We start from the raw sequence: 17488 nt of genomic DNA on the forward strand, positions 1-17488 counted from the left end.
AATTCCCCCCTCTTCCTCCATATATACAGCCCTTAGGGCGTTGTTTAGACTTTGGGTTTTGTTTAGATTAAAAGTTCGCCATAGCTGCAACTTCGCGTACTTCGTTTGTGTCCAACGACCAGACCAAGACGTCACAGAACCCCACCTTGATCAATAAAGCTTTCATCTTATATTCGCAATATCCAGATTGCAATCTCAGTTTCTTGCTTGTTCTTCGTTTGCTCGCAGGAAACAGACCCTCGTGGTCAGGTTGATCGTGCTCCGGCGTGGTCAATAACCCTCGGAAGTTGGTTTAGCGATTGCTAAGGCGCGACGTCTCGCACGTTCGTAGTCGGATCGTCAAGGTCAACTCCCACAGAAAACGATAGCCACCATCTCATCGAAACATCGGGACACCTTAGCCTCTATCAAGTGGTATCAGATTTCCAGGTTGCTCGGTGAGATTTTACAGTTTTTCGTCGATTAGATCGAGTCTGTTCTTCATACCTACAGTCCACGAAAAAGCCACACAAAAAAAATTAGGGTTAGTTCATTATATCCGAACCAATCTGAGCCTTTGCATAATCTTTTTAGGGTTTTTGCTTTGTTGAATTTGCGGTTGCATCGTCGTGTCAAGTTGCTGGTCTTAGAGTCTAGTCTTTTAGAGTTTCGGGTTCTGGTCATAAGTTGTCACGCCGCCGCCGCACCATCATCATTGCCCATCTACCACTTTTGCTTATCCGCCACCGCTTTGAATCCATATCCATATACCACTACCAATCCGTATCCATATACCAACATCAATCTCTATCCATATACCACCACCGCTACCATATACCACCACCGCTGCCATATACCAGAACCATATATCCACCACCAATCCGAGTTCTTCTCATATTAGGTTTGTTCTTGAGATCAATCTAAATTCCGATTCGTGTTTCCTTGCCTGCGTAGGTCTCGGAAAAAAAAATTCACGGGCAGTTTTTAGGCCAAAATTTTCATGGGCAAATTTTTTTCCCTATCCTATTTTTAGACTTTTCTGAGTCTTTTGAGCCACGTGCCATCATAGTGATTTTTTGTCGCACTTTTTCGTCGTCGCTCCCCTAATTTCCGAAAAAAAGTGAAAAAAAAATTCCGTGCCCATCCTATCAGTTTGACGAGGGAAGAGTTTTGAGACACTCGCCATTATAGTGATTTTTCGCAAAAAAAAAGAGGAGCGCAAAAAAAAGGAGCGCAAAAAAAAAGAGAGCGAAAAAAAAGAGAGTTCCAGAGTGTGCTTTTCACTTATTTATGTGCAGCGCCGTGATTTTGTTAGTGTTCTAGGCTCGCATCTCTAGCACGGTCTAGCCTAGGACCAGCACAGTACCGTCGTTGAGCGTTTATTCAACTTTGCATCTCTGAATTGATTATTGCTGACCCTTTTTGCTACCATACTATAAGTCGTCCCAGCTCCACATACATCTACGTCGTGCGTTTGACTCTCCCTGGCAATCGCTCTATCCAAGCTTTTGAGAGTTTTTGACTACAATGGTTGCCGATCACCGCCTGCTGCTAGGTAAGAACTGGTAAGAATTTGAGATTTGCTTGACGGATTTGTGACACCCGCCACCACCACCACTTGTTAGTAGTCTGTAGGATCATATTCTTGTGTCTTTCTATTGCTGCTAACCATGCCAGGATCACAAGCCGACGAGACTGACTGGGAGAACTTGACGAATAAGGAGCTTCATGATACGTTTCAGCAAATGATGAATGGACAGGTGCAAGATGTGATAAACAGATTTGAAGAGGCCATGGAGAAGATAGATGGCATGGAGAAGACGTTTGAAACAAAGCTCGATAACAAGTTTGCTGAATTGCTGTCGCGTTTTCCACCACCACCACCGGCTGCTCCTGCCGCACCTCTGCAACAACAGCAACAACACCGACTACCTCCACGTCGGGAAACAGCCCTCCGCCGAGCGAGCCGTGTCCCTCTTCAGTCAGGCCAAACTGCTGGTGCTGCTGTTGATACTTCTGTGGCTCCTACTGCTGATGTGGAGGAGGATGCTTATGTGGGAGATTATGAGGATGAGGTTGATCAAAATCAGAACTACGTTCCACCAACAGCACAGCAACCACCAGGTCGTCCACATGCAAATAATAGCAATGGTAGGGCTCACCCTCAGGTACGAGATCATGACCATCTCCCTAAACTAAAATTGAATATTCCACCATTTGAGGGTAGATATGTTCCTCATATATATCTTACTTGGGAGTTAGAAACTGAACAACGATTTACATGTTTACAATATCCCGAGGAGAGACGTGTTCCTGCTGCTGTTTGTGCTTTCACTAGTTTTGCATGTGTTTGGTGGTCTGAGCATTGTAGATTATATCCTATTCCGGCTACTTGGGCTGCTTTGAAAACTGCTATGCGTACTCGTTGGGTTCCACCATATTATCAACGTGAATTACTTCAAAAATTGCAGCACTTAAGACAGGGAAAAAATTCTGTAGAAGAATATTATCAGGAATTACAAACTGGCATGATTAGATGTGGTATTGTTGAGGAGAATGAAGCTATGCTTGCACGTTTTATGGGTGGATTAAATAGAGAGATTCAGACGATTCTAGAGTATAAGGAGTATACTAATATCACTCATTTATTCCATCTTGCTTGTAAAGCTGAACGTGAAGTGCAGGATCGACAGGCATTGGCGCGGACTAACTTTTCTGCAGGTCGACCTTCATCATGGACACCACGTGCATCATCTACTTCCACATGTTCTGCTACACCGGCGCCTCCGTCGGCTACCACCTCCAACCGTGATACAATAAAGCAGGCACAATCACCACTATCTGCCAAGAGCACACCTTCTGGGCCTGCAAAGAGCTCTTCTTCATCCATGGCATCAACAGGGCAAACACATGATATTATTTGTCGACGTTGCAAGGGTGGAGGTCATTATACGAGAGAATGCCCATCTAAGCATGTGATGATTGTTACTGAGGATGGTGGGTATGAGTCCGCTAGTGACTATGATGAGGAGACTTTGGCTCTTATTACACGTGACGAACACGGTGGAGACGATTCTGATCATGAGACGCAATACATGGCTCCTGAAGATGCTGACAGGTATGAATGTTTAGTTGCTCAACGTGTTTTGAGTGTGCAGGTTACACAAGCTGAGCAAAATCAGAGGCATAATTTGTTCCATACAAAGGGAGTTGTGAAGGAACGTTCTGTTCGCGTGATCATAGATGGAGGGAGCTGCAATAACTTGGCTAGCATGGAGATGGTGGAGAAGCTATCTCTCACCACAAGACCACATCCACATCCTTACTACATCCAATGGTTCAACAACAGCGGCAAGGTTAAGGTAACACGTACTGTTCGTGTGCATTTTAGTATCTCTACATATGCTGATTATGTTGATTGTGATGTGGTACCTATGCAAGCATGTTCCTTATTACTTGGTAGACCATGGCAATTTGATAAAAATTCTGTACACCATGGTAGAAACAATCAGTATACTCTTGTTCATAACGATAAAAATATTACTTTGCTTCCTATGACTCCTGATTCCATTTTGAAAGATGATATTAATAGAGCTAATAAAGCAAAACAGGAGACAAATAAGAGTGAAAATTAGATTGTGGCAAAAGAATTTGAGCACCAAATGAAGCCTAATAATAAACCATCTACTGTTGTTTCTGAAATTAAATTGAAAAGTGCATGTTTACTTGCCACCAAATCTGATATTGATGAGCTAGATTTCAGCACATCTGTTTGCTATCCTTTTGTGTGCAAAGAGGCATTATTTTCACTCGAGGGCGTGCCTTCCTCTTTGCCCCCTGCTGTCACTAACATTTTGCAGGAGTTTGCTGACGTCTTTCCACAAGACGTGCCACCGGGATTACCACCTATTCGAGGGATTGAGCATCAAATTGACTTAATTCCCGGTGCTTCGCTACCCAAGCGTGCACCATACCGTACCAATCCAGAGGAGACGAAGGAGATTATGCGTCAAGTACAAGAACTGCTCGACAAAGGTTATATACGCGAATCCCTTAGTCCTTGTGCTGTTCCTATCATTTTAGTGCCGAAAAAGGATGGTACGTCGCGTATGTGCGTTGATTGTAGAGGCATTAATAATATTACTATTCGTTATCGTCATCCTATTCCTAGGCTAGATGATATGCTTGATGAATTGAGTGGCTCTACAATATTCTCCAAAGTTGATTTGCGTAGTGGATACCATCAAATTCGTATGAAATTGGGTGATGAATGGAAAACAGCATTTAAAACTAAGTTTGGATTATATGAGTGGTTAGTCATGCCTTTTGGGTTAACTAATGCACCTAGTACTTTCATGAGGTTAATGAACGAAGTTTTACGTGCTTTCATTGGACGATTTGTGGTAGTTTACTTTGATGACATATTGATTTATAGCAAATCTTTGGAGGAACATTTGGAACATTTACGTGCTGTTTTTATTGCTCTACGTGATGCACGTTTGTTTGGAAACCTTGGAAAGTGCACCTTTTGCGCCGACCGAGTATCTTTTCTTGGCTATGTTGTTACTCCACAGGGAATTGAAGTTGATAAATCCAAGATTGAAGCTATTGAGAGTTGGCCGCAGCCCAAAACGGTCACACAAGTGAGGAGTTTCCTTGGCCTCGCTGGTTTCTATAGGCGTTTTGTGAGAGATTTCAGCACCATTGCTGCACCTCTCAACGAGCTTACAAAGAAGGATGTGCCTTTTGTTTGGGGTACCGCACAGGAAGAAGCCTTCACGGTATTGAAAGATAAGTTGACACATGCTCCTTTACTCCAACTTCCTAATTTCAATAAGACTTTTGAGCTTGAATGTGATGCTAGTGGAATTGGATTAGGAGGTGTGTTATTACAAGATGGAAAACCTGTTGCATACTTTTCTGAAAAATTGAGTGGGCCTAGTCTGAACTATTCTACTTATGATAAAGAATTATATGCTCTTGTTCGGACCTTAGAAACATGGCAACATTATTTATGGCCCAAGGAATTTGTTATACATTCTGATCATGAATCTTTGAAACACATTAAAAGTCAAGCAAAACTGAACCGTAGACATGCTAAATGGGTTGAATTCATTGAGACTTTCCCTTATGTCATTAAACACAAGAAGGGTAAAGAAAATGTTATTGCTGATGCCTTGTCTCGTCGTTATACTATGCTTTCACAACTTGACTTTAAAATATTTGGTTTGGAGACCATCAAAGATCAATATGTTCATGATGCTGAATTTAAAGATGTATTGCAGAATTCTAAGGAAGGGAGAACTTGGAACAAGTTCGTTCTTAACGATGGATTTGTGTTTCGTGCTAACAAGCTATGCATTCCAGCTAGCTCCGTTCGTCTTTTGTTGTTGTAGGAGGCGCATGGAGGAGGATTAATGGGACACTTTGGCGTCAAGAAGACGGAGGATATACTTGCTACACATTTCTTTTGGCCAAAGATGAGACGGGATGTTGAGCGTTTTGTTGCTCGCTGCACTACATGTCAAAGAGCTAAGTCACGACTCAATCTTCATGGTTTATATATGCCTTTGCCAGTACCTAGTGTTCCTTGGGAGGATATATCTATGGACTTTGTTTTAGGTTTACCTCGAACAAAGAAGGGGAGGGATAGCATATTTGTTGTCGTGGATAGGTTCTCAAAAATGGCACACTTTATACCATGTCATAAAAGCGATGATGCTGTTAATGTTGCTGATTTGTTCTTTCGTGAAATTATTCGCTTACATGGTGTGCCAAATACTATTGTTTCAGATCGTGATACTAAATTTCTTAGCCACTTTTGGAGATGTTTATGGGCTAAGTTGGGGACTAAGATGCTTTTTAGTACTACTTGTCACCCCCAAACTGATGGACAAACTGAAGTAGTCAATAGAACATTGTCTACTATGCTTAGGGCTGTTTTGAAGAATAACAAGAAATGTGGGAAGAATGCTTGCCTCATATTGAATTTGCTTATAATCGCTCATTGCATTCTACTACTAAGATGTGCCCTTTTGAAATTGTGTATGGTTTCATCTTATATTCGCAATATCCAGATTGCAATCTCAGTTTCTTGCTTGTTGTTCATTTGCTCGCAGGAAACAGACCCTCATGGTCAGGTTGATCGTGCTCCGGCGTGGTCAATAACCCTCGGAAGTTGGTTTAGCGATTGCTAAGGCGCGACGTCTCGCACGTTCGTAGTCGGATCGTCAAGGTCAACTCCCACAGAAAACGATAGCCACCATCTCATCGAAACATCGGGACACCTTAGCCTCTATCAGCCAGATTGCTAGTCGAGGTCCTGACGAGCCAAGCTCTCCTGCTGCAGAGTAGTCCGGACCCTCTTAAGGGTGTCCGAGGGCTCGGCAGCCGAATGAAGGTTCTGCTTGAGAAGGCTGCTTTGTACTTCTGCTACTAGGGCAGCTTTGTGCTCTTCTGTACGGAGAGAGCATTTCATATTGCCATTGACTGTTATGACGCCGCGTGGGCCGGGCATCTTGAGCTTGAGATAAGCATAGTGTGGCACTGCGTTGAATCCAGCAAACGCAGTTCGTCCGAGCAGTGCATAATAGCCGCTACGGAATGGGACGATATCGAAGACTAACTCCTCGCTTCGGAAGTTGTCCTGAGATCCGAAGACAACCTCTAATGTGACTGAGCCTGTACAACGGGCCTCTACGCTTGGAATGACTCCTTTAAAGGTAGTCTTTGTAGGCTTGATCCTTGATGGGTTAATGCCCATTTTTCGCACTGTATCTTGATAAAGCAGATTGAGGCTACTACTGCCGGCCATAAGGACACGAGTCAGGTGGAACCCATCAATTATCGGGTCTAAGACCAGTGCGACTGAGCCTCCGTGACGAATGCTGGTCGGGTGATCCCGGCAATCAAATGTGATCGGGGAGGACGACCATGGATTGGATTTTCGAGCGAATGGCTCTATCGCGTAGATGTCCCTGAGTGCACGCTTGCGCTCCCTCTTGGGGATGTGAGTAGCATATATCATGGTCACCGTTTTGACCTGAGAGGGAAACTTCTTCTGTCCCCCTATGTTCGGTTGTCGTGGCTCTTTGTCATCGTCCTCGCTTTGCGATCCCTTTTCCCTGTTCACGGCGTTTAATTTGCCGGCCTGTTTGAAAACCCAACACTATCTATTTGTATGATTAGGAGGCTTTTCGGGGGTGCCGTGAATCTGGCATGGACGATCAAGTTTGCGGTCCAAGCTGGATGGGCCCGAATTGTTCTTTTGGAATGGCTTCTTCTGCTTACCGGACTTAGAGTCGCTGAATCCAGCGTTGACCGCTATACCATCGGTGTTGTCACTGTTGTTTCGTCGCTTGTATATATTGCGTCGAGACTTGTCTTTGTTGCTTTTAACTTAAAGGTTGCCGGCGTCGCTTGCATTGTTTTTGCTACGGGCCAACCAACTATCTCTGCCCGCGCAAAAGAGGTTCATGAGTCCGTGAGGGCTGCCATGGATTTTGGCTTTTCTTGGCCGAGGTGGCAAGCGAGCCATTCGTCGCGGATGCTATGCTTAAAAGCTGCTAGAGCTTCGGCGTCTGGACAGTCGACAATTTGGTTCTTTTTAGTTAAGAACCTTGTCTAGAATTTCCTGGCGAACTCTTCGGGCTGTTGAACTATATGGCTTAAGTCATCAGCGTCCAGAGGTCGAACATATGTACCTTGGAAATTATCGAGGAAAGCCTCTTCCAAGTCCTCCTAGCTGCCAATAGAATTTTCAGGCAGACTGTTTAGCCAATGCCAAGCTGGCCCTTTGAGTTTTAGAGGGAGGTATTTTATGGCGTGAAGGTCATCTCCGCGGGCCATATGGATGTGGAGAATGAAGTCCTCGATCCATACCGCGGGGTCTATCATTCCATCATATGATTCTATGTTCACGGGCTTGAATCCTTTTGGGAATTCGTGATCCAGGACCTCATCAGTGAAGCAATGAGGATGTGCGGGGCCTCTGTATTGGGCCGTATCGTGGCGCGGCTCTGATAGAGTCTGTGTGTGATATTCAGCCCGCCCATGACTGGGTTTGTCACGTCCGAATAGGTGGCCGCTGTCGCGTGTCGAGGCGCGTCCTCGCGATCCGTAGATTGATCTGGTGTGTCCTGCTTTATTGTTCAGTGTCTGCCGGAGGTCATATGTACGGCCGTGGGCTAATTTGCCTCTACCTAAGTGATGAGGCGGGGCTGGCTGGTGTTCGGCATGAGTTGCCGTTTTGTCCCGACCACGTGGTGGTCGATCGGCCGTGGTATGTACTCCGGCGCCTCCTCGTCGAACTAAGGTACCAATTTGCGCTTTGGGTAGCTTTTGGTTGGGCGCTTGATGCCGTATTCTTCGGCTGCTAGGACATCCGTCCATTTATCATTGAGCAGATCCTAATCAGCTTGAAGCTGCTGCTGCTTCTTTTTTAGGCTCCTTTCCATGGCTATTAGCTGGCGCTTGAAGCGCTCCTGCTCAAGAGGTTCCTCGGGCATGATGAAATCTTCGGTGCCGAGGCTCACCTCATCATCGGAGAGCGGGAGGTAATTATCGTCCTCCGAATTTTCATGATTGTCCTATTTTAACAGGGCTAACCTGCTCATCTTCCTGTTCATCTTGTTTGTTTGCTTTATCGATGGGGTATTCGTTGTCTTCGGCACCTTCCGGAGTGTCATCTTCTCATGTGCCGGTGTTGCTGTCTTTACTGCGGCGTGACTTAGAGCGGCGCCGCTGATGACGGTGCTTTGACTGTATTTCGGAAGTTTATCCTCAACTGGGGCTTCCTTATCGTCGCCGCTGTGCTCCTTTGGTGCATCTACCATGTATACGTCATATGAGGAAGTGGCCGTCCAGCGTCCGGTGAACGGCAGGTTCTGGGCCTCCTCTTCTCCGGCATCGTTGTCCATACCGTCGATGTCCTCGGAGACTTTATCAAGTTCGTCGGTCAAATCCTCGATCGTGGCTATAAAGTGGGTGGCGGGTGGGACGTAGAATTCTCCATCGTCAGCCCCTAGTTCGACCCGGATATAGTTCGGCTGTGGGGTCCTCCGCCAAGGACAGGTTTTAATGAGTTCAACATATCGCCCAAAGGCGAGTGCTGGAAGATGTCTGCGGTACAGAATTAGAAGATCGATGAACAATCAAGCTCGGCATCCGCGGGCTCGCGCGGTTTGGAACCTGCGGCCGGAGACGAGTCCGGCGTTCCGGTGGCATAGGCCTCATGTGAGACCAGATCCATGTACGGCTCCAATGTCGTGGAATATGCGGTCTCCAAGGTGAGGTTAATCCTTCCGTCTCCGGATGGCACGGCCTGCTCTGGCTCTAGGGCCAGGGCAGTTACAGGAGCGATCTCCTGGATGCGGCTTGATGACAGATTTTGGTCATGATCATCGGGGTGACCGGGAGTGGCCACCGTGGAATCGAATCCGGCAAAGATCAAGTCTCCATGGATATCCGCGACGTAGTTCAAGCTCCTGAGTCGGACCTAATGGCCAGGGGCGTAGCTTTCAATCTGCTCCAGATGGCCAAACGAGTTGGCCTGCAGTGCGAAGCCACCGAATACGAAGATCTGCCCGGGGAGGAAAGTTTCTCCGCAGACAACGTCATTATTGACAATTGAAGGGGCCATCGAACCTTTCAGCGACACCACAAAGGAACTCTCAATGAAAGCACCAATGTTGGTGTCAAAACCGGAGGATCTCGGGTAGGGAGTCCCGGACTGTGCGTCTAAGGTTGATGGTAACAGGAGACAACGGACATGAAGTTTTACCTAGGTTCAGGCCCTCTTGATGGAGGTAATACCCTACGTCCTTCTTGATTGATATTGATGAATACGAGTATTACAAGAGTTGATCTACCACGAGATTGTAATGGCTAAACCCTAGAAGTCTACCCTATACGACCAAGGTATTGAGTATATCCTTTCCGGACTACACCCTCCGGTTTATATAGACACCGGGGGGGTCTAGGGTTACATAGAGTCGGTTACCTAAGAGGGAATCTCCATAGTTGTTCGCCAAGCTTGCCTTCCACGCCAAGGAGAGTCCCATCTGGACACGGGTACAGTCTTCCATCTTCATGTCCTTACATCCCATCAGTCTGGCCCATAGATAATAGGCCGGACGCCCGAGGACCCCTTGGTCTAGGACTCCCTCAGGTAGGGCGCGCCCCCACCCTCGTGGCCAGGGTGTGGGCCCCCCTGGAACTTTCTTCGCTCAGTATTTTTTATAAATTCTGGAAATAACTTCCGTGAAGATTCATGACTTTTGGAGCTGTGCAGAATAGGTCTCTAATATTTGCTCCTTTTCCAGCCCAGAATCCCAGCTGCCAGCATTCTCTCTCTTCATGTAAACCTTGTAAAATAAGAGAGAATAGGCATAATTATTGTGACGTAATGTGTAATAACAACCCATAATGAAATAAATATCTATATAAAAGCATGATGCAAAATGGACGTATCACGAAGCACCGGGCACACAGGTTGAAATATTTAGGAAATTCATAGAAGGCAGAGCTAATTTCGATAGATGCGCAAAATGATACAGCTACAGGGGTGGGCCCTGACAGCTTGAGGATAATACAACCCGAGGGGACCCTCAACTGAACAACCAACAAGTCACCTGGCATCGATTTTGTAGAAGTGTCGAGGTAGTTGAAGAAGCATGCCGTGGAGATTGCTCCTCATGAGCTGGACGGCTCTGGAGGCCTGGGAGGCCCGCAAGGCCCAAAAGGCTCGCCAGGGTCCAGGACCTCCTGAGACGCGACCGCCAAGTGCCTGGCCTTGTGAGACGCCATAGTACGCTACGCCAGGCACTGGTACAAGGCGCCTATGTTCAGCAGGCCGAACGGCATGTAGACGTAGTTGCAGGGGTGGCCCCCATGCCGGCCAACGCGTGACGGCCAGAAGAGATCATGCGAAGCGGACCTGTTGAGGCACGGGATGTTGACGCAGACGTGCAGCTCGCCACCCGCGTCGAGGGCCGCGACTGCACTAGGTGGTGCGGGGCGACGCTCGCCACGCATGGCCCACACCTCCTGAAGCTCCTCGATCGCTTGGTGACGAATCCTTGCGTTCTTGGCACCTTGTTCCTTGCACCTTGCTTATGGGGGCATGCATCGAAGCACGCCTCCAAGTGGTGCTCGTCGCAATACTCAAGTCAGAGGCCCTCTAGATGGAAGCCCTCGAGCACGTCCTGCGGGAAACGTCGGGCACGCCTTCTTATGCAGGAGGAAGGGGTGCCCCGATAGCAGGCGCGGGGCCCGAGGTGCCTCCAGAGGGCTTCTCGGTCTTTAGACGATCCTTGGGGAGGAGCTGCTTCTTCTCCGCAGGGAGTGGCCTCGGGAGGCGGGACGCCACCCTCGTCATCGGAGTTCTCGTCTGCGGTAGCACGATAGGCATGCTCAAGAGAACAGACCGCGTCTTTCTCATCTCAGGCGACTGTGATGATGCCGCTACACCCTGGCATTTTGAGGACATTGTAGCCATGGTGGGTTGCCGCCGTGAACTTGGCGACGGCAGTGTACCTGAGGATGGCATTGTACGGGGGGCTGATGTGGGCGACATCAAAGTTAATGAGCATGGTGTGGTAGTTGTCACGCTTGCCGAAGGTGATGGGAAGGCTCACCTGCCCCAGGGGTGTGGTGGAGCCATTAGTCACTCATGAGAAAGGCTTGGTGGGCTGGAGCTAGTCATAAGGCACTTGGAGCATGTCGAACGTTTCCACAAAGAGGACATTGACCCTAGCGCCATCGTCGATGAGGGTCTTGGTGACGAGGAGGTTTCTGATGGTGGGCGTGCAGAGCATGGGAACTGTGCCTACCGTGGCCGAGCACTTGAGGTGATCCATGGAATCGAAAGTAAACAAAACCGAAAGTCCGAACGACGCCCTAAGGGCTGTATATATGGAGGAAGAGGGGGGAATTTCATGGCCCTTGGAGGAGGAGTCCGAAACCAACCCTAACTCTTGTTTCCCCATAGATACGGACTCTAAAAACAGCCTATAGTTAAGTATTTGGAAAATACATGGGCCGGACCCAATAATAAGGTGACGTAGCACCTAGAATAGCCTCTGGACAAAATTTATGAAGTGGCATCTTGTATATTTCGTCCAACGCTTCATGCACTCCTTATGGTGGCTTCAAAGTCCTGAAATCATCACTTGTAACTCCATTCTTGATCCCCTTGCGCATGCCATCATCTCCATGCTTGGTCTTGCTCCAGTGTTCATCCCTCTTATCCATGCCAGGCCCTTCATTTGTAAGAAAAACAAATGTATCCAATTTAGGCAGCATCATATTCTCATGAACATTAGAATCATTACTAAGAAACGTAAGTACCTGATAATTTAATTGGCGTGCGCGAGCTCTTGTAATTGGTCCAGTATGTATAGCAGTAGGGGCTATGGGTGTAACAATGGTATTGATGTCCCCATCATCCTCCCCTTCTTGAAATGAAGTCGTCCTCAACGGAAGCTCATCTTCCTCACCCAAATAAGGCTTCAAATATGCAATGTTAAAAGTGGGACTAACCCCAAAATCTGCAGGTAGCTCAAGTTTATATGCATTATCATTTATTTTCTCTAACACCTTGAAAGGACCATCAGCACGTGGCATTAGCTTTGATTTGCGCAAATTACGAAATATATCCTTACGCAAATGTAACAAAACAAGATCTCCAGGTGCAAACACAACATGTTTTCTACCCTTATCACCAGCAAGTTTATATTTAGCTTTCAAACGCTCAATGTTTTCCTTAGTTAACTCATGCATTTTTAAAATCAATTCAGCATGTTCTTTAGCATGAAAATTAACCTTCTCTGAAGATGGAAGAGGCAACAAATCAATAGGTGCACGAGGTAGGAAACCATACACAATTTCAAAAGGGCACATATTAGTAGTAGAATGCAATGAATGATTATATGCAAATTCAATATGAGGCAAGCATTCTTCCCACATTTTCGTATTATTCTTCAAAATATCCCTAAGCATAGTAGTCAATGTTCTATTGACTACTTCAGTTTGTCCATCAGTTTGGGGGTGACAAGTAGTACTAAAAAGAAGTTTAGTCCCCAACTTAACCCATAAACATCTCCAAAAGTGGCTAAGAAATTTAGTATCACGATCTGAAGCAATAGTATTTGGCACATCATGCAAGTGAATAATTTCACGAAAGAACAAATCAACAACATTAACAACATCATTGCTTTTATGACTTGGTATAAAGTGTGCCATTTTCGAAAATCTATCCACAACAACAAATATGCTATAGATGCCCTTCTTTGTTCGAGGTAAACCTAAAACAAAGTCCATAGATATATCCTCCCAAGGAACACTAGGTACAGGCAAAGGCATATATAAACCATGAGGATCGAGTCGTGACTTAGCTTTTTGACATGTAGTGCAGTGAGCAACAAAACGCTCAACATCCCATCTCATCTTTGGCCAAAAGAAATGTGTAGCAAGTATATCCTCCGTCTTCTTGACGACAAAGTGTGCAATTAATCCTCCTCCATGCGCCTCCTGCAACAAACGAAAGATGAACGGAGCTAGCTGGAATGTGATGCGGAGCATCCCACAATTATCCCCATGGTGCACCTACACCTCCAATGACACCACTTGGACCAATGAGAAGAGCCCGAGCCAAGGCTATCGAAGATAAGGTGAACTCACTCCTCTCCAAACTTCCACTTTCTATGCATGAGACATGGCTACTACCTAAGTCTGAGACATTGTGCATGATCAGGTATCAAAAGGATCCTCCTGAAGATGTACGTGAAGATGTACAAGCCCCCAAGTTCACGGATGAAGAAAACCAACGAAAGGAGTCAAGGACACCTCCCAGACCCCGGACATCCGGCCACGACCCCGGACGTCCGGCCTTTGGAGCTTCACCCACCACAGCCGCTCAGCCGCCAGGACACTACAGGCCCTGGACATCCGGCGTCGCCAGCCCGGACATCCGGCCCTTCCCAAGCCCCCGGAAATCTGGCTGCCAGCCCAGATATCCGGACACCCTCGAACCCGAGAGCAACATGGCCAGCTTCACCAGCCCAGACATCCGACCTCCACAGCCCAGACATCCGGCCCTCCGTGAACGCCCGGACGTCCGGCCTCCCCTGTCTGTGCACAGTGTAAGGGCCAGAGGCCCGTGTACCCCTTCGCCCACCTAGACTATATATACTCCTCCTCGTCCTTCTTTCTAGGGTTAGCATTGATTTAGCTCAGATTTAGAGATAGACCATTGCTCATCCACATCAGATCTACTCCATGATAGAGATCGCGGCCCCTCTTCGGAGAAGATCCCTTTGGATTCAAGACCTCCTTGCAGAGAAGAACATCAAGACCTCCTCACGGAGAAGACCGACTACCTTTGTATCGTCGTTAGTTGTCCGTGGATCGTGTGATCTCTTATGTACTCGAGGATCTAGCACATGTGTGACTATTTTGTGTTGGTTCAGCGATTCTCCCGTGTTTTCCCTTGTGTTTCCCCTCGTGTTCTTCGCGGGATCCGCTCCTTTCGTGAAAGATCCGCCGCTTAGGGTTATACCCTACATCAGAATGCATGGCTTGTTAGCACGAAACACAAATCCATCATTAAGAACGAACTTGTTCCCAGTTCTCCCTTCCTTACAATTTTGCAATACATCTTTGAATTTAGCATCATGCACATATTGATCTTTGATGGTCTCCAAACCAAATATTTTAAAGTCAAGTTGTGAAAGCGTAGTATAACGACAAGACAATGCATCATCAATAACATTTTCTTTACCCTTCTTGTGTTTAATGACATAAGGGAAAGCCTCAATGAATTCAACCCATTTAGCATGTCTATGGTTCTGTTTCGCTTGACTTTTAATGTGTTTCAAAGATTCATGATCAGAATGTATAACAAATTCCTTGGGCCATAAATAATGTTGCCATGTTTCTAAGGTCTGAACAAGAGCATATAATTCTTTATCATAAGTAGAATAGTTCAGACTAGGCCCACTCAATTTTTCAAAAAAGTATGCAACATGTTTGCCATCTTGTAATAACACACCTCCTAATCCAATTCCACAAGCATCACATTCAAGCTCAAATGTCTTATTAAAATCAGGAAGTTGGAGTAAAGGAGGATGTGTCAACTTATATTTCAATACCGTGAAGGCTTCTTCCTGTGTGGTACCCCACACAAAAGGCACATCCTTCTTTGTAAGCTCATTGAGAGGTGCAGCAATGGTGCTGAAATCTCTCATAAAATGCCTATAGAAACCAGGGAGGCCAAGGAAACTCCTCACTTGTGTGACCATTTTCGGCTACGGCCAACTCTCAATAGCTCCAATCTTGGCTTTATCAACTTCAATTCCCTGTGGAGTAACAACATAGCCAAGAAAAGATACTCGGTCGGTGCAAAAGGTGCACTTTCCAAGGTTACCAAACAAACGTGCATCACGTAGAGCAATAAAAACAGCACGTAAATGTTCCAAATGTTCCTTGAAAGATTTAATATAAATCAGTATATCATCAAAATAGACTAACACAAATCATCTAATGAAAGCATGTAAAACTTCATTCATTAACCTCGTGAAAGTACTAGGTGCATTAGTTAACCAAGAAGGCATGACTAACCACTCATATAAACCAAACTTAGTTTTAAATGCAGTTTTCCATTCATCTCCCAATTTCATACGAATTTGATGGTATCCACTACGCAAATCAACTTTGGAGAATATTGTAGAGCCACTCAATTCATCAAGCATATCATCTAGCCTAGGAATAGGATGACGATAACAAATAGTAATATTATTAATGCCTCTACAATCAACACACATACGCGATGTACCGTCCTTTCTTGGCACTAGAATATTAGGAACAACACAAGGACTAAGGGATTCATGAATATAACGTTTATCGAGTAGCTCCTGGGCTTGACGCATAATCTCCTTCGTCTCCTCCGGATTGGTACAATATGGTGCACGGTTGGGTAGCGAAGCACCGGGAATTAAGTCAATTTGATGCTCAATCCCTCGAATAGGTGGTAATCCCGGTGGCACGTCTTGTGGAAAGACGTCGGGGAACTCCTGCAAAATGTTAGTAACAACAGGAGGCAAAGAGGAAGGCACGTCCACAAATGAAAATAATGCATGTTTGCACATAAAAGCATAGCAAACAGGTTTGCTGAAATCTAGATCATCAATATCAGATTTGGTGGTAGGTAAACATGCACTTCTCAATTTAATTTCAGAAGCAACGTTAGATGGTTTATTATTAGGCTTCATGTGTTGCTCAAATTATTTTGCGACAATCTGATTTTCACTCTTGTTTTTCTCCTGTTTTGCTTTATTAGCTCTATTAATATCATCTTTCAAAATGGAATCAGGAGTCATAGGAAGCAAAGTAATATTTTTATCCTTATGAGAAAGAGTATACTGATTGTTTCTACCATGGTGTACAGAATTTTTATCAGATTAGCATGGTCTACCAAGTAATAAGGAACATGCTTGCATAGGTACCACATCACAATCAACATAATCAGCATATGTAGAGATACTAAAATGCACACGAACAGTACATGTTACATTAACCTTGTCACTGTTGTTGAACCATTGGATGTAGTAAGGATGTGGATGTGGTCTTGTGGTGAGAGATAGCTTCTCCACCATCTCCATGCTAGCCAAGTTGTTGCAGCTCCCTCCATCTATGATGACGCGAACAAAACATTCGTTCACAACTCCCTTTGTATGGAACAAATTATGCCTCTGATTTTGCTCAGCTTGTGTGACCTGCACACTCAAAACATGTTGAGCAACTAAACATGCATACCTGTCAGCGTCTTCAGGTGCCATGTATTGTGTCTCATGATCAGAATCATCTCCACCGTGTTCTTCACGTGTAATAAGAGCCAAACTCTCCACATCATAGTCACTAGCGGACTCATACGCACCATCCTTCGTAGCAATCATCACACGCTGAGACTTGCATTCTCTCGCATAATGACCTCTTCCCTTACAACAACGAAAAATAATATCACTTGTCTGGCTTGTTGATGCCATGAATGAAGAAGAGCTCTGTATAGGCCCGACAGGTGTGCTCTTGGTAGATAGGGGTGGTTGTGCCTGCTTTCTTGTATCACGGCTGGAGGTGGCAGCTGATGGAGGTGCCGATACAGTAGAATGTGTGGAAGTAGAGGATGCACGCAGTGTCCATGAGGAAGGTCGACCTGTAGAATAGTTAGTTTATGCCAATGCCTGTCGATCCTGCACTTCACGTTTAGCTTTACAAGCAAGATGTAATAAAAGAGTGACATTATTATACTCCTTATACTCTATAATGTTCTGAATCTCTCTATTTAATCCACCCATAAAACGTGCAAGCATAGCTTCATTATCCTCAACAATACCACATCTGATCATGCTAGTTTGTAATTCCTGATAATATTCCTCTACATAATTTTTTCCTTGTCTTAAACGCTGCAATTTTTGAAGTAATTCACGTTGATAATATGGTGGAACCCAACGAG

General features: G+C 45.6%; 1 protein-coding gene across 1 annotated transcript; it reads right to left on the reverse strand.

Moving 5' to 3' along the window:
- Positions 1 to 11420: 11420 nt before the first annotated feature.
- LOC147959620 (uncharacterized) lies at positions 11421 to 11837 on the reverse strand. The gene is made up of 2 exons (XM_087532777.1): positions 11691 to 11837; positions 11421 to 11615 (listed from the first exon to the last, which is right to left on the reverse strand). The coding sequence occupies exons 1-2, from the start codon at positions 11835 to 11837 to the stop codon at positions 11421 to 11423; spliced, it is 342 nt and encodes a 113-aa protein (XP_087388903.1).
- Between the last annotated feature and the right edge of the window lie 5651 nt (positions 11838 to 17488).

The sequence above is a fragment of the Triticum urartu genome, chromosome 7A (genome assembly GCF_056163025.1).
Source record: "Triticum urartu cultivar PI428250 chromosome 7A, HENAU_Tu73, whole genome shotgun sequence".
In the NCBI taxonomy this organism is placed as follows: Eukaryota; Viridiplantae; Streptophyta; class Magnoliopsida; order Poales; family Poaceae; genus Triticum; species Triticum urartu.